Source organism: Xiphophorus maculatus, chromosome 9 (genome assembly GCF_002775205.1).
Source record: "Xiphophorus maculatus strain JP 163 A chromosome 9, X_maculatus-5.0-male, whole genome shotgun sequence".
Classification (NCBI taxonomy): domain Eukaryota; kingdom Metazoa; phylum Chordata; class Actinopteri; order Cyprinodontiformes; family Poeciliidae; genus Xiphophorus; species Xiphophorus maculatus.
This window is the reverse complement of record NC_036451.1, coordinates 30543235-30563730: the sequence shown is the minus strand read 5'-3', so window position 1 is coordinate 30563730 and position 20496 is coordinate 30543235. Positions and strand designations below refer to the sequence as shown.

The 20496-nt window shown below is 43.6% G+C and overlaps 2 protein-coding genes across 21 annotated transcripts in view; both read right to left on the bottom strand.

The window, feature by feature from the left end:
- The window catches only part of mast2 (microtubule associated serine/threonine kinase 2), a 66011-nt gene extending 59862 nt beyond the window's left edge, over nt 1-6149 (bottom strand). For 5 of the 11 annotated variants that reach the window (XM_023338933.1, XM_023338934.1, XM_023338937.1 and 2 more), the window contains exon 1: nt 5358-6148. In XM_023338933.1, coding sequence (XP_023194701.1) covers nt 5358-5444 — 87 coding nt within the window. In that variant the 5' untranslated portion in view covers nt 5445-6148. Of the gene's footprint in view, nt 1-5357 lie in introns of all 11 variants that reach the window. The other 6 variants (XM_023338941.1, XM_023338942.1, XM_023338943.1 and 3 more) reach the window with 2 other exon arrangements.
- A 3224-nt stretch (nt 6150-9373) lies between these two features.
- Nucleotides 9374-20496, bottom strand: part of LOC102229261 (myomegalin-like) — an 81985-nt gene continuing 70862 nt past the window's right edge. For 8 of the 10 annotated variants that reach the window (XM_023338923.1, XM_023338924.1, XM_023338928.1 and 5 more), the window contains 16 exons: nt 19798-20057; nt 19273-19404; nt 19064-19198; nt 16142-16396; nt 15921-16052; nt 15616-15735; nt 15339-15546; nt 14582-14709; nt 13068-13178; nt 12883-12984; nt 12648-12811; nt 12203-12334; nt 11992-12130; nt 11313-11359; nt 11135-11206; nt 9374-10972 (listed from right to left, as the gene is read on the bottom strand). In XM_023338923.1, the coding sequence (XP_023194691.1) occupies nt 10916-10972; nt 11135-11206; nt 11313-11359; nt 11992-12130; nt 12203-12334; nt 12648-12811; nt 12883-12984; nt 13068-13178; nt 14582-14709; nt 15339-15546; nt 15616-15735; nt 15921-16052; nt 16142-16396; nt 19064-19198; nt 19273-19404; nt 19798-20057 (2194 nt within the window). In that variant the 3' untranslated portion in view covers nt 9374-10915. The remainder of the gene's footprint in view (nt 10973-11134; nt 11207-11312; nt 11360-11991; nt 12131-12202; nt 12335-12647; nt 12812-12882; nt 12985-13067; nt 13179-14581; nt 14710-15338; nt 15547-15615; nt 15736-15920; nt 16053-16141; nt 16397-19063; nt 19199-19272; nt 19405-19797; nt 20058-20496) is intronic. The other 2 variants (XM_014472254.2, XM_023338926.1) reach the window with 2 other exon arrangements.

Below are 20496 nucleotides of genomic sequence, written 5' to 3'. Positions count from 1 at the left end.
CAGCCGCGGCGGCGCACGTCGCCATGGTTACGTAACCCGGAGACGGACTCCATTAATCCTGGGAGGCGGTCGGCTTAAAGACTCGACCACGGCGGTTAGCGCAGCTGCTTTATGAGAAAACTCAAACCACTGGGTGAGAGAGAGGTCAAAGTTCAGATCTGATGGAAACATGCAGAAAGGGAGGAGAGAACAGGTCGGCTCTATCCAAAACACGGCAGTGGCAGCATCATGCTGTGGGAAGCTGCAGCTAAATCCTGCTGCAGAAAACCAGAGCCCCAGATGCATTATGGGATGGTTAAGATCAAAACTGAATCAGGAGCGGCGTAGTCAAAGTTCAGATCTAAATGTAACTAAGAATCTGTTGAAATAAAATGAAGTTCTCCATTAAACACCCAGCAGGTTTCAACGACTCAAACTCAAGACTTAAGACAAAAATATACAAATACAAAGTTCATCTGGCCAACTGGACGTACATTTGCTCTTACCCAGCAAAAAAAGCTAGCTAGCAAGGCTACGTCAGCAGTGAGTCAGAGTGATGAACATGTTTGAGGCTCAAACTTTTGATGGACAGAAAAGTCCAGAGAGAGAAAACAATTATATCAATATACACAAATAAAAAGTAGGTCAAGACAGAATTAAGGCTAAAATACTTCTATATAAATGAATGACTTCTTAAAGGGACAGTATCACGCATTTTATAGCAAAATCAAGTAACTATATTACTCTCAATTATAATTTGCTATATAAATCAAATATGACTAAAGAAATTTTACTCCCTGATTTCATGCCTTGAAATTGGGTCTCTGTCTCTTTAAAATATTCCTTTTGTTTCTGAAGCTCCGCCTCCCGGAAGTCGTCCCGGCATGGCTCCTCTATTAACCCTTTAACGCTTCTACCAGCGCTGCTCTGAGTAGCAGCTCCTATAATGAGTCCAGCTGCTGTTTGCTAATTGCTGCTGGCTAGTCTGAAGGAACCCAAAGGCGGGCCTAGGTCCAGCCAGGGGTTTTGCACAGCTGAAGGCTACACTCCATGGAATAACAACATAACCTGATGGAAAGATTTTTTTAAGAGTTGATTTTACATGACCCTGTCCCTTTAAGGAGGTGGACACCCTGACCTCGGGGTTCCTCCGGAGAACCTCGGGGTTCCTCCGGAGAACCTCAGGGTTCCTCCAGGCGTCTGTAGGAACCCTTCAGAGTTGTTTCCTTCCTGTCTCTCCGACTCTGAACTCAGAGTGATTGCACTGCAGCCACACGTTTCCTCCAAAACAGGATGTTCTGCTCATGTTTCCCTGATCTTTTAATAGCTTGTTTCTCTACAGCTACAGACGGCTAACACAGGGTTCGGGTGGAGAACGGGTGGGGGGTGGAGGCAGGAAGAGACGGCGCGCTGCACCAGTTTCTCTCTGGGTCGCTGCTGCAGAGCTGGAGTCACGTTCAAACACGCAGACTTTGATAAGATCACATCTTCCACAGAATCAGTGCAACAATAACAGTTTGATGCTTCGGCTATGACAGCTTCCTGAGCAGACAGGAAACACCAGCAGTTCTGCAGGCTGATTTATGGACCGACATGCTCCTGACACAAGACACCAGGGTTCAGCCTCTTGTTTACCAGCTTCAAGGAGAAGCTAAGAGGTAAACACGGCTAACAATAGCACAGAAAATCCATTAGCTTATATTACACAGGCTAACCAGACAGCTAATATCAGCTGGTAACAAGGCAGCTAGTTAGCCAGCTAATAACAGACCAACTAAATACTGAGTCCAGTTAGTGAACCAGATATTATTAGGTCAGTTAATCGGCTAATAGCACCACAAATTAGCCAGCTAACATAAATCTGACTAATTAGCAAGTTAATGTTAATCCAGTTAGTGAGTCAGCTAATATTACCCCAGACAAATAATATTATCCCAGTTAATTTGCTAGCTCATATCAGCATGGCCAGTTTATTAGCTTATATTACAGTGGCTAATCAGCTAGCTAATATCAGTTCAGCTAATTACTATCATTTCAGATTCACTTTATTTTGGTAAATTTAAAAGTTTAAAAGTAAATCATCAGTTTTAACATGAACCACAAAGGAAGGAAAGTGATTGGCTGCAGCATTTGGTGAGATGTTCTCACTCAGGAAGTGATGCGCTGCGTCGGTTCGTTTCTGGGGGCGTCTGAGAAAATGTGGCGCTGATAAAGAGGGAGGAGGCGCTGATAGCTGCAGCTGAATGCTGTCACTCTGATGCTAACGCTGATGCTAATGCAGCTTCCTGTGTGGATGGGAAATGGTCACCGCTCCCCGACTCCAGAACTTTCTGCTGGAAACCCAGAAAAGTGTTGATCTGTATACGGCAAGCTGTTTTAACATAAAATCAGTTTCACCCAACTATCTGTAATTACATTCCAGATTTCTAAAACTGAGTTTTGACCCAACACAACCACATCGTTACTATCCTGGTATCTGTGTTTATATTCTGCCTAGCAACAATTCAAGATTATCTTCAATTACATTTTGATAAAATTCCTTTCAAGATGGCGTCACTGGATTCATCATGTGAAAGGTCAAAGATCCGTAATTATAATTCAGGAGATCTCAGATTTAATCATGACTCATCAACATGTCATGTTTAGATATCTGAATTGGGACATTTTGCGTAAGGCTCCTTGTGCTGCCACTTCCTCTTTTGGGTTTCCTGCACAAATTGCCAGAAAATGCCAGAATGTAGAAAGAACAACATGGGAACTAAACAGGAGGGAACGTTGAACAGCATGGGAACTAAACAGGAGGGAACGCCGTTCGCCTTAAATCCAATCCAGCTGGTTTTCGTCTCCAGTCACAGACAGAACCAACCAGCTGGAGTAACTTTAGGAAAACTGGGATTTTATTGTTGCAGAACAGAATCTGTCACAAACACCAGAACAATCAATATATAGAAGATTAACTGAACGCTGATACAAAATCGCACAGCATTCTGGGAGATGTAGGCAGAGGAAAGACTTTAGCCGCTCGATCTCTCATGGCTAGCGAAGCTAGCTGGGCGGCATCAACTAACTCACTCACTCCTTAGTCGCCTAGAAACAGCCTGTTGAGTAACTGGCGCAGCAGCAGTTCCAGGTTTTAATCATAACTGATTAAAAATAAAAAACAGTGTGGGTCAACAGAACCAGAACCAGAACCAGGGTCAGTTCCTCTCTGCAGTAAGTTAAACAACTGAGCAGTATCCACCAGAACCGACCCATTATCTGCTTTACTGCTGCCATGGAGCCGGGTCACTGACCCAGAACCGGGTCATCAGTGTAAACAGAGTTCTGAGTAAACAAGCCGCCGGGTCAAAGGTCCAGAGGAGCATGGACTGCAAACTGGACCAAACAAAACCCGTCCAGTCAGGACTCTACTGCTAATTCTCCACATAGCCTAGCCTAACCTAGCATAGCACAGCCTAACATAGCCTAGCATAGCTTAGTGTTTTCATCTAGAACCCACCACGTGGATCCTGATGCAGGTTTGAATATTTCTACATCTTAGCAGAAAACATAAAAACAAAAACAAAAAGAAATCAACATCAAGAAAAAAAATAATGAAAATGTGTTAAATAAAAATCCGGGTCCAAATGTTGAGCAGCAGCTAAAGAGCTGAAGAACCTGAGGGTCCATCACGCTCCATCTGACGCACAAATATCACCAAACAATAAAACTTTTTTAAGGATTAAATTTATATTTTGACGGTTTAATGATTAAATATCAGCAGCCTTCGGGTCGGACCGGACCGGACCGGACCGGTGTCCAGGTTACATAACGGCTCTGCAGAGGAATTACAAACAATCCTTCAGGACGGTGTTATGATGAAACCAGCCACGGATCAGAACCAGAGCCACGCTCTCAGAATATAAACGGGTCAGAACCGACATCGGTTCGGTAAAAACGAATAGAAACATTTCTAACATTTAATTTAAGATGAAAAAAGAAAACATGTTAAATACCATTTTAATATTTTCCAGAAAACAAAACTTCATCACGGTTTGGTGTCAAAATGAGAACAGATTTTAAAATTACAGCTTAACTCAAATTCTGACCAAAAACTTCTGAATTCATAATTCAATTATAAACTTTATTATCAAAAATAAGCCCAATGTCCAAAATCTGACTTTTGAGGTTGAAATTTTGTACCAAATAAAATCTTCTGAATTGATCTTTATGAAATGTTGAAGTTGCACAATTTTTTCCTCAAAATTAAGAATAAAAAGATATATTAATTTTAGACATTCTAGCGATCTCTGTCATTAATATGAATATTTGAGATAATATTCTCAAGTTCAATCTTTGCTGTTACAACTCGACTAAAATCTGCAGAAACATGTTGAAACTTTGACTTAACTTATGGATCCACTGATATGCAAACTTGGGTTGATATTGATATCCAATATTTATACTGAAGTTATAACCAATAAATATCTTTACTTTATATTTATTCAGTTAAACACCCAATCACAAACAAGATCAAAATAAGCATCGGTTACTATCATCCCAGTTTTACTTATTGGACCGATACCAAAGTTACTGCCGATATATTGTGCATCTCTACTTAAAATATCAAAATTCTGTCTAAGAAAATAAAAAATAACTTGAAATTTACATAAAATATGAGATTTTACCAAAACTTTAGCATCAAGGTATTGATGTTAAAGATCTACGTTTTTATATCAAAACATATAATCTTTTATTCAATGAAAGTGGATCACAGTCGAGTTTAAAATTTGCTTCTCAAAACTAGCGATGCACGATATATCGGCATCAACATCGTATCGGTTGATACTGATCCGATAAGTAAAACTGAGTTGATATTATCACACGGTGTTGAAAGTTTAAAGAAATATATGCAATATCATAACTATTGATTATCAGACACAGTAGCAATATTAATATCGACTCACATTTTCAACTTGGAGTACTTCTACTAGAAATTAAAGCAAAATTTCTCAAATTTTAATACATCATAAATTGCTGAACATCTAAAAAAATTGCATATGATATGTTTCAAATTTTTCCATATGAAAAACATTTTATTTAAAAATGTTTTTACATTTATATTCTGTATAAACTTTTTCAATTTCTATCTCGGTTGACTAAAAGTTTAGCTTAAATATTTTTTTGTTTTTATTGCTTTACTGGGTCGATTTACATTTTTTAATTTTAAAAATGTATAATTATTGTTGGGAGGCTAATATTTCCACACTAATCATTTCAAAAAGTCAGAATTTGATCTGATTGTTGACGTTTGAAGGAATAAATTTGGAACTTAAATTGTGGCTCATTGTAAGAGCAAACGCTGAGTTTTAGCCCAGAGCGCGGACTGACAGGCTCACCTCATCTTTCTGCTCCTCTCCGCTCTCCTGCTGCTCCAAACTGCTCATCTTCCTCTTGTTCTTGTTCTTGTTCTCCGTCCTCTTCATCTCCTCCGCAGAGTAAAAACACCGTTTCTGTTAAAATTTCGATAATCAGACCGGTTCTGGTGCGATGAACCCGGGTCGCTTCAGTGACACCAGATCGCCGGAATAAAACTCCTCTCCTCCGGGTTCAGAGCAGAGATTCTTCCCGTCGGGAGTCTCCTCCAGCCTCCCATGTCCGCTCAGCGGCCATACCGAGCCCGAACTTGGCTCCACATCTGGGGCGGGGAGCAGAAGCAGCCGGCCGCCGGTGTCTCCTACAAGGCAATACCCCGGGATTAGAACCGGACCAGGTTCACACGTGTAATCCAACGTTCGGGAGGTGAAAAAGACCCATTCCCGCCCTCCGCTGCGACCCACCCGAACCTGTTAGTTCGGTAGTTAACCCGTTAACGGCTGGTGGATCCGGGGCAGCTAACGGAACAGCTAGTCGAGGTTCTGCTAACGACTACCTGCCCAAAAACGACCGGAATCTCGGGGATAAACTCGCCCGTTCCTAACGAACGGTGAAACCGTTTCTCGGCGGCTCCGGTTCAGGCGATGTCTGTCCTCCGGGGAGGGTCTTCCATCCCCGGATAAACCCTGAGCTCAGCGCCGGGGACACCGGCTAATCTCTCTGTTGAGCTGCGGTGGTTCGGCTCGGTTCTGCCTGTTTCCTGACTCTGACACCGTCGGTCTGCGGGTCAATGCGACGTCAAGCTAACAGCAGGAAAGAAGCCACTTCCGGTGCGTGCATACCAAATTAAAAGAGTCCACAGATTTGTTTCTCTCGGTTCTCTTATGATACGTTTTTAAAGTGTAACTAAAAACAATTTTTAAAATTGTATAGTTTTGAAAGTTTCCATTGCTTTAGTAGCCTAGTAATTATTACTTTTACTATTTAAAAAAATATGTTATAGTATTATAATAATTATAATATTATTATTACAATAATAATGTAATAATAATATCAATGATTATTATTAGTAGTAGTAATAATTATTAGCCATAGCTACTTTAAGTTATAATTTTGTCGTTGCAAAAAGGTCACAGAAGTAAGTAAGTCATAAATGTACAGACATAATATTACCAAAACAACATGGCTTCTAAAAAAAAATCTAACTTTAAAAAAAGGGGGAAATATTTTAAGATAAAAATCTTAAAGCTACCTGTTAGCATTTAAAAACATTTAGATATATTTTCCATATTTTTTTAAACAGAAAATAAATTCATAAAAACAAACAAAACAGCATCCAAAAGAATTAAATCCTCAAATTACTGATTGTGTCCAATAAAAATAAATGGACTAAATAACTTCTTTGGGAGGTTCGAGGCACTGAACAGTACTCCGGCAAAGAAAACTGTTCCCCACCAGGAAGAGGAGGCACTCTGCCTGGACACAGCCGATGTGTTGAAGACTCTGAAAAGAGTCAACCCACGGAAGGCCCCAGGCCCCGACAACATACCTGGACGGGTGTTCAGGGAATGCGCAGGTCAGCTGGCTGGTGTCCTAACAGACATTTTTAACACCTCACTGGACCAAGCCACAGTACCAGCCTGTCTCAAAACTGCCTCCATCATTCCGGTGCCAAAGAAACCTCAAGTCACCTCTTTCAACGATTACCGGCCTGTGGCACTGACTCCCATCATGATGAAGTGCTTTGAAAGGCTGGTAAAAGAACACATCGTCTCCAGACTCCCCTCCACATTCGACCCGTTCCAGTTTGCCTACCGCCGAAACCGCTCCACTGAGGACGCCATCTCCTCCGCCCTACACCTGAGCCTGGCTCACCTGGAGGAGAAGAACACTCATGTGCGGATGTTGTTCCTGGACTTCAGCTCAGCGTTCAACACAATCATCCCACAGCATCTGGCAGGAAAACTGGGACACCTGGGCTTCAGCACCCCCCTGTGCAACTGGCTGCTAGACTTCCTCACCGACAGACCTCAGTCAGTCCGGATCGGACAACACACCTCCGATGTCATCACCCTCAGCACAGGCTCCCCTCAGGGCTGCGTCCTGAGCCCTCTGCTGTTCACTCTGATGACACACGACTGCGTCCCCAGGTTCGCCACCAACCACATCGTGAAGTTCGCGGACGACACAACGGTGGTGGGCCTCATCAGAGACGACAACGACCTGGACTACAGAGAGGAGGTGGAGCAGCTGGTGGACTGGTGCAGAGACAACAGCCTGATCCTGAACGTTGACAAGACGAAGGAGATGATCGTCGACTTCAGGAAGAACCGGTCCAGCCACGCTCCACTGCTCATCAACAGCTCGGCTGTGGAGGTGGTCAGCAGCACCAAATTCCTGGGGGTGCACATCACTAACGACCTCACCTGGACTGGGAACACCACGTCTCTGGTCAAGAGGGCACAGAAACGTTTGTATTTCCTGCGGAGAATGAGAAGAGCACACCTGCCCCCGCCCATCCTCAAGACGTTCTACAGAAGCACCATAGAGAGCATTCTGACCAGCTGCCTCTCTGTGTGGTGTGGAGGCTGCAGCGCCTCCGACTGGAAGAACGTGAGGAGAGTGGTGCGGACAGCAGAGAGGATCATCGGGGCCCCCCTTCCCTCCATTCAGGACATTTCATCCCAGCGCTGCGTGTCCCGAGGCCGAAACATCATCAGTGACCCCTCACACCCCCACCATGGACTGTTCTCCCTGCTGCCCTCTGGAAAGAGGTTCTGCAGCATCCGGTGCAGGTCCACCTGGTTCTGAAACAGCTTTTTCCCACTTGCCATCAGACTGCTGAACTCTTAACTGGACTGCACTCAAAAACTGGTCTCCACTTCATACCTTGCACATGTACAGAGCTAAATAACTTCTATTTTACTGTCAGTCCTGCACTTTATATTTTATATTTAGATTTATATTCATATTTTATTCTGTATTTTATTTTATTCTGGAGTAACCTCACAACATTGGAACCTTAAACATTGTCCTGAGCCGTATGCAACAAAATTTGGTTCTGTATTCACCCTGTGCATGCAAGATGACAATAAAGTCAGTCTAAGTCTAAGTCTAAAAATCAAAACTTCCTGGTTTTCCTTTAAGCACCTTTCCAGGTCAGCATCTCAAAAAGAAATATCTTCTTTAAAAACAAGAATATGTCTAAAATCTATTAAAAATAATACTAAATAGCAATCAAGCATAGCCAAACAGAAATGTGTGGTCTGCTGTTTTAAAACACATCTGAAGTTTAGTCCTATGTCCACTAAATTCATTTCTCATTGTTTTCTTTGCATACATTTTAAAAGTGAAAATATTTGTAGAAAAAACAAGTTAATTATTTTTGTTTGTAAATCTTGACATGTTTAAACTCTTTTCATCCCTCCAGCAGCACCAGTCTCTAAATATGTGAGTTTAATTTTCTTAATCAGTTATTCTGGAATATTCAATTCAATTCAACGTCTGTAGAAATGATGAGAAAAAATGACGAGGCGGAAATTAGATGCATTTTATTTTGGAGGGACGTCCAATCTGCTTCCTCTCTGCTGGTCAGCGTCACACAATCTCTGATAAATAAAAACTAAATGATGAATAAAATCTAAATCAAACAGAAACTTCTCATGGAAACGCAGAGACTGCATTATTATTACATTTAGCCAGTTTATCTGTGATTTAATGTAGTTAATATCTCTGAACATTTAATCTAACTCGTCGTTGCGGCTCACCGCTGTTTGCTGGAGTCTGCTGCCCCCTGCTGGCAGTTACACATCATCTCCTCCAGTGTCTGATCTTCACTATGTAACATAATTTGATTAATTTGGGTGATTTTTTTCCCCCTTAATAAATGAAAATATTGATCGAAAACCGCTTTTTGTATTAACTGAAGCTATAATTATCTGATGTTAAAATCAGTTTGATTCCAACATTTAAGTTGGAAAAAAAACAAAAAGAAAAATCTAATTCTGACAGGAGTGTGGCTGTGAAACTGACAGAAAACAAGAGTCTGTAGTTTATTTCTACCAGATTTATTAGTTTTACTGAAAAGATTATCTTGTTTTTATCTCAAAACAGTTGAACAAAGAGAACATGCATAAAAATCCAGCAGGTCAGCAGCAAAAAGCGCTGCTGTTCCTCCGTTAGCTTTGGTTTCTGAACATCCCAGTTTATCCGATTAGCTGTTAGCTCTTTAAACCGGGTCACTTTGGACCCGACCTGCTGACAAACAGGCCGTCTGCTTTGGTTCGCCTTATTGCTCCATAAATATGACAGCGAAGCTCAATGCTGCTACGTCTCCTACTGAGTATTTAAAACCAGATCCTGACAGCAACAAACATCAGCATCTAAAACTGATTGTCAACAGCTTTGATCTTCTAAATAAGTTGCTTTTTAAACTAGAACAGACGTCATGGCAACCACACAAGGCTATTATTGCACAGTGACCCAAAAGTTGCATATTTCTGAGAAATTAACGAGGAGTTCATGCACCAAAGTAAAAATAAACCCAGAATAACCAGGAACAGTCTGAAACTACCGAAGAAAACCAAAAATAAATCGGTCATCACCACGGCGTCCTTCACACTGGAGGGACAACGACAAACACGGCTGGACCACAAACCAGGAGAACCCTGCTGGACCGCATCATCATCAAAATGATTGGACTGCGCCGTCACTGAAGGCATCACTTCTGGATCAGCGCCGCCACGAAGCAGGAAGCCATGATGGGTCCAGGCTCCGGGCCTGGAACCCGAGAGACGAGGCTCCGGGCCTGGAACCTGGGTAACAGGAAACCTGATACTCTAAAATCCTGAAAAGGTCATATCAAGGTCCTGGAAACACTTTACAAAGGTCCTGGAAAGACCATACCAAGACCTTGAAAGAGCTTGAAAAGGCTGCATGAGGTCCGACCCGGTTCTGGCTGATTTCTGGCCTTCATCCACAGTGAAGGAAGAAAGAGAAGCTGCAGATTCACAGCAGCATCTCTGGATTCCAGTTTCAGTGGAGAAAACTGTCAGATTTATATGTAGAAGTATCTAAAATAATAATAATACTTTGTAGCTTGAGGAGGTGAAATCTTTAGAAGCAGAAACAAAAGAGCCACTAAGGGACTTTTCTGTTGGGTTAGTTAGTTTTCTGTCTTATTGAGGATTTTACCAGTGATTTAACTACAAACAGGCCAAGACCTCCAGGAACATCAGGGCCTTTGGCTTCGTCTCCACAACCTGCCGTCAACACAAACACACAAACACAGGCAGCAAGGAAGCACTTTGTTTTGTTTTCACCAGACTTTTCTCCTGGAAACCTGCGGATCAGGACTCTGGACCTGCAGGTTCTGGTTTTTATTCCAGGTTCAGAAACTGTGTCTGGGATCTCTGAGGGTCCAGATTCTGGCTTCAAACTTTCTCAAACTGCAGCTTCAAGTCGCACGTCTGGAGGAAGGACACTGGAGGTTCTGTCGGTCTCAGCAGGCGGGTTCAGCCGGAGCAAGGAGCCGGGCCGCCAGGCTGCAGGGGGCGCTGGTGAGCAGCCAGGCCCCGTGGTGTCAGGACGCTCCAACCAGCAGGGGAGCCGAGCTCAGTGGCGCCCCCTGGGTTTTCACCTGGAAGACACAGCAGGAGCTGAAGGCAGGGTTCTGATCTTTATCCGGATCAGAGAGGATTGTGGTTCCTGGATTCTGCAGAGCAGCAGCTGCCGGTTTGTTCAGGAAGGAAATGTTATGGAAGCAGCATGCGTTCTAACAGAGGAACGGGGCGGGTGGTACCTTTACTGGGCCGGAGGGGGAGGACAGGACAGAGACAGAGGCTGGAAGGGAGCAGATCCTGAGTTTGTTCTCCTGGAGAAACTCAGCAAGACGACAGAAAAGGAACCAGCAGGAGAGACGTGAAGGGAACAGTTCTCATTCTGAACAGAACGACTGAAAACAGAAACCAGAGACTCACCTGCAGGTTGGTCTTGGCTCTGCTCAGGACGTCCCGCGTTCTCGATACTGGAGACAAACATTAAACACCACAGAGCCAATCAAAACTCTGAAAGGCAACAGAGGGAGGAAATACCAGAGAGGCCATGTTGGATACTCATTAGCTTATGGTTAGCATCTCTGTGCTAACAACACTGTATCACACATTACAACTGATATTAGACATTCCTATGCAGAGGTTAATTGTTAGCAGATCTAGGTTCAATATCTACTTTATCTCATTGTTCAGATGTACAGCGAGAGATGCTAACCATTAGCATACCTGAGCTAATGATGCTCTCACTGTATCACACCTTTCTTTAGATTAGAAAGTAGCACTCATAGAGTTGCATTAGCATAGCAATGCTAGTGATTACTGCTCCTAACATGGTGCTGACTTCTTAGTTTCTGATGATCATAGATATGCTAATGATTAGCTTGCTATGCTAATCATTAGCATATCTAGGCTAATGGTCCTCTGGACTGACCTGTTCTTTAGTTGGGAATTAAATTAGCATAGATAGATTATAACCATAGTGCTAATGCTAATGCTTTATGATCTACTTTGGATTTAATTTTCTCTTAAAGAAAAACAGTAATCATTGTTACGGAGGTTTAAAGGTTATTTCTCAGGTTTCTGTCGTCATGGCTGCTTTACTCACGCTGGCTGACGATGAAATGCTCCATGCTGTCCTTGGTGAGGCTGGAGCTCTTCAGTCTCTCCATGGCGTCCCTTAGAGCCTGGTCCTGCTCTGAGAGCTTCGTCCGGAGACGGACGACCTCGGCCCTCAGCGACTCGTCCTGGACGACGCAGCAGCTCAGTTTGGATCTGCTTTAAGCCGGCTGCTTTAAACATGCAGACGAGGTTTTTACCTTTCTGGCTTCCTCAGAGTCGGTCAGATCCGCCGTCCAGGTCGCCTGCAGCAGAGACTCCGCCTCCTGCAGGATCCGCTTCAGTGTTTTAGAGTCTGACAGCAGATTACCGACGCATCCTCGGTCCAAAGGCTGAAACAGAAAACAGCCTGGAGCTCAGCTGGGGTTGCTAGGTAACGGGCAGAACTCTGCTGGGGTTGCTAGGTAACGGGCAGAACTCTGCTGGGGTTGCTAGGTAACGGGCAGAACCCAGAAATATCGAGTTTGTTTTAGTTTATGATGCGATTTCTAGATTTATTGCTTGTTGTAACAGGTCTAGTTTAACTTATTGCCCAAAAACAGCCGAGTGTTTTTTAGAAGCAGTAAAAACTCAAATCGCAGAATAAAAACATGAAAAGTAAATTTTGCATCACAGCTTTCCTTTAGAATCTGTGTGACCTCTGACCTGCTGAAGCCTCTGTGAGGCGTTCAGGGAACAGAGGGCGGCCTCCATCTGAGCAGCCAGGGCGGCCCCATCCAGGAGCTGCTGCTGCAGGGCCTGGAGGTCTCCAAGATGGCCGACGGCGTGGTGGCCTCCCTCGGGAGTGCCGCCCTGCTGGGCGCGGGCAGCTGCAGAAAAACCATGGGGAAATGAAGAGCTGCAGGCCTGAGATCTGTTACAGTCTGAACATCAGCCTGACCTGGATCAGCCGTCTGGCCGGGAGAAGGCTGAGGCGGAGCAGCGATGAGTCCGCTGTCTCGGATCGGGCCGCTGTCTCTGACGGGCGGAGAAACGTCTTCACCTGCAGAATAAAAACACTTCCTGTTGGAGAACGCTGACAGGTTTGGAGCTTCCCGATGAAATCAGGTGTGGAGACGAACTGACCGCTGAAGAGTCGCCTTCTGGCTGCAGGCTGGGTGCTCAGCTGCTGCTTCAGCTGGATGTGAAGCTCTCTGGGGTCAAAGGTCACTGGCAGAGCGCCATTAGCCACCTCATCTGCTCAGCAACACAAAGTGTAGGAAATCGGTCCGAGCAGGGAGCCGATGTAAGCAGGAAATCAGATCATTTCCAATTCATTCTGTCTGTTTACGTTAGCTTAAAATGCTATTAGCTTAAAATGCTAGTGAAGCTCCAACGCAGCGTTTGATTCCAGATCAGTGATTATTGACACATTCTAGTTATAAATCAAAATGACTCAAAATATGTAGAAAAATTAAATTCACTCATCTTCTGTCTCCTGTTACTGATAATAACTTCATTCTTTCTGTTTCTTGATACTCTGGTCTGGACTATCAGTGACAGAGACAAATTTATCTCGTAAAGAACTACTAAAACTAAAATCCAGGATTAAACGGGATGTTAAGATGTTAATTCTGATTAATTAATTACATAGATTTTAACATTTAACTTCAGTTTGACTATTTTTTAAATAATCCTAATAGATGCATTTTTTTAAAGTAAAAAAGTCCTGGATCCTTTGTATTCACATGTTTCTGGTACGCTCCTGAATCTGACGGGAAAGCTACCTGTGCTAGCAGCGATGGAGGACGAAGACGCTTCTCTGGTGCCGCTGGGTTTTAATTTCTGATTCTAAACGATCTGATTGGATGCTGGAAAGGACTGCTGATGTGTTCAAATTATGCTAAAAGGCGTTAGCCTATCAGTGAAGCTATGCTAGCCTAAAATAGCATCTCAAAGCTAACATGTAGCAGCTAACGCTAATGTCTGCGTACACAGTTACATTTTTAAAGAAGGATTTGTTAAAAGAAAAACCAAACCTGAATATCAGGTTAAAAACTTTAAGTTTCTTTGTTGCTCAATAATGATAATTGCTTTTTGAATTGAAAATGTTGCAACTTTGTTGATATATAGTTTCTGATTAAGATGTGATTAATTAATGAGTCTCGTCTCCCATTTTATCTTTCTACATTTTACTGGATCAGATTTAAAATGGAGCCACTAAAGATAAACTAATTACTGCCACTGACCTTCTGACCTCAGGTCACCGGCTGAGGCTTAGCGGCCTCCTTATTTTGTAAATAACTCAAAGTGTTTCTTGGTCACATTTGTTAAACAGATAAACATTTTTATCACTAGTTAAGACACTGATATTTTCATTTTGGTTGTATTTATGGAGCTTTGTGTAATTGTGGGGTCATTTCAGGTCAGGTTGTCTGTGAATGTTTGTTAAATGATCCTCAACCTGAAAAGCTTTCACCAGTCTAAAACATTTTTAACCGTTTCCATCCTGAACTAAACCACAGAAGTTCCTTCTTCACGTAGAAAACAGACTCTGAGTTTCCAGAGGAACTCAGTGAAATTTATCTGTTTTCAGTCCAGATCTGAGTTTCTTCTGCGTGACGACAGGAGTAATCCTGGTTCTGTTTTCTGATTCCTACCTGAGTGTGAGTCTCTGGAGTTTTCCCAGATACGGCGCTTTGCGTCCTGCGGCGCCTCCTGCAGCGTCTGGATCAAACTGCGGCTGTGGTCCAGCTGCAGGCGCAGGACGCTCGCCTCATGCTGCAGCCTGGAGACAAACTAACGTCATGCTGCTGGTTTTCCTCCAACAGAGAACTGCAACGCCCCCTAGGGGACATGTGGAGATCTGTTCTTTTGCGTTCTCTCACAATAAATGAGCAAAACCATCCTGGTTTATTTCATTTACAGTCATAGTGATAAATATCAAATTCCTCCAAAAATCCTGAGTGAAAACATGTTTCTAAGTTTTTAACTGCTTGGTGCAGAAACTGGTTGAAAATCTATCGATTAACTGCTAGTTTATGTTTGAGATGAGACTGAAAACGGCTCTTCATTAACCATACAGACACCAACATGAACAAAACAAACAATAAAAACGATTTTATTACTCAAAAATATTCAAAATAGTTTGGCTTTTTCTTTCCTTCTCATTTAAAGTTTCTGTTTGTCTTGGAATGGAAAGAGAAGGAAATCCCATGTCTGACCCGTTATTTCTCTTTGAACATAAATTTCCTAAAGCAAACAACGTAAAACGTAAAATATCTCACTAACGAGAAATTAAGACACATGGACAAACATCACAGAAATCTTATTGTAGCAGAAAGACTTTCAGTTAAATTAAAACTTACAGTGAAGGAGTGCAAAATAAAATCCAGTAAAAACGAGTAAAACTTGGACCTGTTGATGGTTTCCTGGTTTCTCTGTCTGTCCTCTCTCAGCTGCGCCACCTCCTGGCAGCGAACTGCATCCTCCGCCTGCAGCCTCTGGCTTAGCTCCGCCCACCTCTGTGTCTCTAGCTCCGCCTCCTTCAGCCTGGAGCGCTCCCGGAGGACCGCCTCCCTCAGATGCTCCGCCTCCCTGCGAAGCTCCGCCTCTCTGCTGCCCTCTGCAGGGAAAACGTTGAATTTATTCCGTTTTCCAGAGTTGTCCTGATGTTGTCGGAGATGAGGATCACCTCGGCCGGCGCGCTGCAGCTGCGCCTGCAGAGCGGCGTTCTCCTCCTGCAGGAGGCGCAGCTCGGCGGACAGCTGGCCGGCCGAGTCCAGGCCCTGGATGTAGATGTTGGTCGGAGCTCCTGGAAAATCAGCAGGAATTCACTTCAACATGCAGCCTGGCATTCCCTAAACGCCTCCATCTTAGATCCATGAGTCGCTGGCAGAACCAGACCCAGAACCAGACCCAGACCCAGACCCAGACCCAGAACCAGACCCAGAACCAGACCCAGAACCAGCAGACCCAGAAGGGGTTTGGACTGAGTACCTTTGTCCCCGGCGCTGCGGGCCAGCCGGTCCTCCAACTGCAGCCGGAGCCGGTCGTTGGTCTGGATGGACTCCTCCAGTCTCCGCCTCAGACTCCGGATCTCTGCCAGGTGTTCCTTCATCAGATCCGAACCTGCAGCAGAAACACCAACAGGAAGTGAACAGGAAGCAGACAGGAAGTAAGCGTCTGGCCCGGTTCTGCCCGTGGAGCGGCGGCTGAACCTGTGTGTCCGGTTCCTGACTGGTAACCCGACGACCCCGACGACAGGTCGGCTCCCCCGCCGCACGCCGTATCCCAGGATGCGCCTCTCTCCAGCGGGCCGGGCCCGGCTCGCGTTGCCATGGCGACGTCCAGGAGGCTGAATGGAGGAGGAGGAGGGAAGCCTTGGTAGGAGAGCGGCGGGCAGCCGGCGGCGTCAGCATGATGCTGAGGGACGAACCGGGGGAGACCATGGAGAGATCTGGGAGTGGAAAACCCTGCAGAGAGGAGAGCGCTAACGCGTTAGCATGCTAGCATGAGCACACCAGAAACACACACACACACAGCTCAGCGTTTAGCAGAAACATCTACACACACTGTTTACCAAACACACCTGGCAGGCCGCAGGGCTGAGAACTCGGCTCACTCATGCAACCAAATATCTGCAGGCGTCATTTGTAAAGTTACACAACCAAAAATTAACAGCAATAATTTGGTTTATTGATTCATCAGGGAAAAAATCAGGTTCATCAGATTTTCACCAAGTTATTTATTCTTTTTCAGACTCAATATTTATCGTCAAATATTTGGTCTGAAGCTAAATATTTAGCTCACAAGTTAATATTTAGGGAACATGCAAATCCTCGCCAACAACTGGAAGTGGACTACCAAAATAAAAGCTTGCTCTGTAGAAACTCTTTGTAAAGTCCTGGCTTCATGCAAGGAGTTTATAGAATGGCTAACTTGGCTATTAGCTTTAAGCTAAATATTTAGCTCGCTAACTAAACATTTAGGTTGGAACTACAATTTCACATTTCAGTGAATATTTCAATATTTAGTTTATAAACTAAATATTACTAAACCAAACATTTAACTTACTAATATTTAGTTTGAAATTGCCACATTTATGAATGAATGAATAAAATGGTAAAACAAACATTTTAAATCAGTTTGTTTTCCTCTTGCAGTGTTTCAGCAGACCTTTAACCTTCATTCATAACGCAGATGAAATACGTCTATTATTATTTTATTATTTTAATTATTATTCTGTCAGTTATTCTCTCTCTGACTTTACAGTGAATCTAATAAATAACCTGCTGGGACATTAACTCTGCATGTTTGCCCAAAGACGTGAGGGAACAGATTATTTCAGTCGGGATTCGTCTGGTTTTTAGTTCTTAGTCGTCTGGTTTTTAGTTCTTAGTCGTCTGGTTTTTAGTTCTTAGTCGTCTGGTTTTAGTTCTTAGTCGTCTGGTTTTAGTTCTTAGTCGTCTGGTTTTTAGTTCTTAGTCGTCTGGTTTTAGTTCTTAGTCGTCTGGTTTTTAGTTCTTAATCGTCTGGTTTTTAGTTCTTAATCGTCTGGTTTTTAGTTCTTAATCGTCTGGTTTTAGTTCTTAGTCGTCTGGTTTTAGTTCTTAGTCGTCTGGTTTAAGTTCTTAGTCGTCTGGTTTTAGTTCTTAGTCGTCTGGTTTTTAGTTCTTAGTCGTCTGGTTTTTAGTTCTTAGTCGTCTGGTTTTTAGTTCTTAGTCGTCTGGTTTTTAGTTCTTAGTCGTCTGGTTTTAGTTCTTAGTCGTCTGGTTTTTAGTTCTTAGTCGTCTGGTTTTTAGTTCTTAGTCGTCTGGTTTTTAGTTCTTAGTCGTCTGGTTTTTAGTTCTTAGTCGTCTGGTTTTAGTTCTTAGTCGTCTGGTTTTTAGTTCTTAGTCGTCTGGTTTTAGTTCTTAGTCGTCTGGTTTTTAGTTCTTAATCGTCTGGTTTTTAGTTCTTAATCGTCTGGTTTTAGTTCTTAGTCGTCTGGTTTTAGTTCTTAGTCGTCTGGTTTAAGTTCTTAGTCGTCTGGTTTTAGTTCTTAGTCGTCTGGTTTTTAGTTCTTAGTCGTCTGGTTTTAGTTCTTAGTCGTCTAGTTTTTAGTTCTTAGTCGTCTGGTTTTAGTTCTTAGTCGTCTGGTTTTAGTTCTTAGTCGTCTGGTTTTTAGTTCTTAGTCGTCTGGTTTTAGTTCTTAGTCGTCTGGTTTTTAGTTCTTAGTCGTCTGGTTTTTAGTTCTTAGTCGTCTGGTTTTTAGTTCTTAGTCGTCTGGTTTTTAGTTCTTAGTCGTCTGGTTTTAGTTCTTAGTCGTCTGGTTTTAGTTCTTAGTCGTCTGGTTTTAGTTCTTAGTCGTCTGGTTTTTAGTTCTTAGTCGTCTGGTTTTAGTTCTTAGTCGTCTGGTTTTAGTTCTTAGTCGTCTGGTTTTTAGTTCTTAGTCATCTGGTTTTTAGTTCTTAGTCGTCTGGTTTTTAGTTCTTAGTCGTCTGGTTTTTAGTTCTTAGTCGTCTGGTTTTAGTTCTTAGTCGTCTGGTTTTTAGTTCTTAATCGTCTGGTTTTAGTTCTTAGTCGTCTGGTTTTAGTTCTTAGTCGTCTGGTTTTAGTTCTTAGTCGTCTGGTTTTTAGTTCTTAGTCGTCTGGTTTTTAGTTCTTAATCGTCTGGTTTTTAGTTCTTAGTCGTCTGGTTTTAGTTCTTAGTCGTCTGGTTTTAGTTCTTAATCGTCTGGTTTTAGTTCTTAGTCGTCTGGTTTTAGTGCTTAGTCGTCTGGTTTTAGTTCTTAGTCGTCTGGTTTTAGTTCTTAGTCGTCTGGTTTTAGTTCTTAGTCGTCTGGTTTTAGTTCTTAGTCGTCTGGTTTTTAGTTCTTAGTCGTCTGGTTTTAGTTCTTAGTCGTCTGGTTTTTAGTTCTTAGTCGTCTGGTTTTTAGTTCTTAGTCGTCTGGTTTTAGTTCTTAGTCGTCTGGTTTTAGTTCTTAGTCGTCTGGTTTTTAGTTCTTAGTCGTCTGGTTTTTAGTTCTTAGTCGTCTGGTTTTTAGTTCTTAGTCGTCTGGTTTTTAGTTCTTAGTCGTCTGGTTTTAGTTCTTAGTCGTCTGGTTTTTAGTTTTTCACTCGGCTGTAAACTTCATGCAGACGGAGTCGCAGCGACTCACTGCCGTCGGCTCTCAGCTGCTTCTGTAGCGTCTGGAGCTCCTGCTGAACCGCAGCCAGAGAGAAAGCCGGCGCCGCGCTCCTCTGGGAGCGGCCACCATGTTTGATGGGGGAGGGGAGGGAAGGGCGACAGGGGGCTGGGAGGAGAGACAGGGTGAGGAAGAGCGATGATGAGGAGCAGGAAGTAGGCGGGGCTTCAGCTGTTTCTCACCTGATTGGCTGTGCAGGTCTGCGGGTCTGAGCGGAGAGCCGGAGCAATGCATGCTGGGACAGCTGAGGCAGGACTGGGAGCGTTGGGAGGAGCCAACGGACGGCCGGCGGGACGCGGCGCCGAGCGGAGACGCTGAAACAGACGAAGACAAACTTCTCGTTATCACAGCAGAACGGGAGCAAAACCACAGGATGTTCTCTAGAAACAGCAGAGAACAAAACGCCTCACTTATTTCCACTGATTAAATGCAAAGAAACGTTGAGTTTATAAAGAGCTTTACACTAAAGTCACATTCACCACTTCACACTCACAAACATTTATACACCGATATGCAGATTGGTAGGCAATTTGGAGTTAAGTGCCTTGCCCAGAGGCACATCGACATGTGGCAGGAGGAAGCTGGAATTGAACCTACAACCTTCTGATTACAAGACGACTACTCTACCCACAGATGGCCGAACATTTAATCTGAAACCCTGCCCCCTTTATATTTGTGTTCTGCTGCCCCCTGCTGGTCAGACTCACCAGTTCCAGTAGCATTCCCGTTTCCCTCAGGTCTGAGTCCGCCGGCAGCGTCTGTGTCGCAGCACAACTCCGGGTCGCCGTTGGTGGAGCCGTGCTCATCCGACACATAGGAGATGCGATCTGATTGGTCGGTGATGTCAGAGAGGGCGTGGCTGCTGCTGGGCGAGTCGGAGCCATGATGATGATGATGATGCTGCTGGTCAAGTTTGGCTTGGAGAGACTCGATAACTTTATCCTTCTGCTGCAGCTCCTTACTCAGCCTGACACAGAAACACAGAAACATAAAAACCCTCAGGCATCAGAACCGGATCCACACTGAGGTCAGACGCTACGGGTTTCAGCCAGCAGCCCAAAGGTTAAAGGTCATGACACTGAACCAGAAGGCTGACCGGAAGGGCTGAAGGAGAAACAAAATCCTACCAACACATCACTGGTGAGCACACCTCTGCTAATCCGCTAATGAGCTAAGAGCCGAGCTAATGTCTAGGTTAGCGCTTTAGCATTTTGCTAAATTTGAAAACGTTCAGTTTCCCCAAAACGCTAATTTCCTGGTTTTCTAAACTTTCAGTTGAATAAACTTCAACATTTGTTTGGTTACCGACTGTTAACAATTCTTCAAGTAGTTAGCAGCTTATCTTCATGCTCTTACTTTGACATGTGTATGCGGCAGTTCCGTTTCCTCTCTTCCTGTTCTCTAAA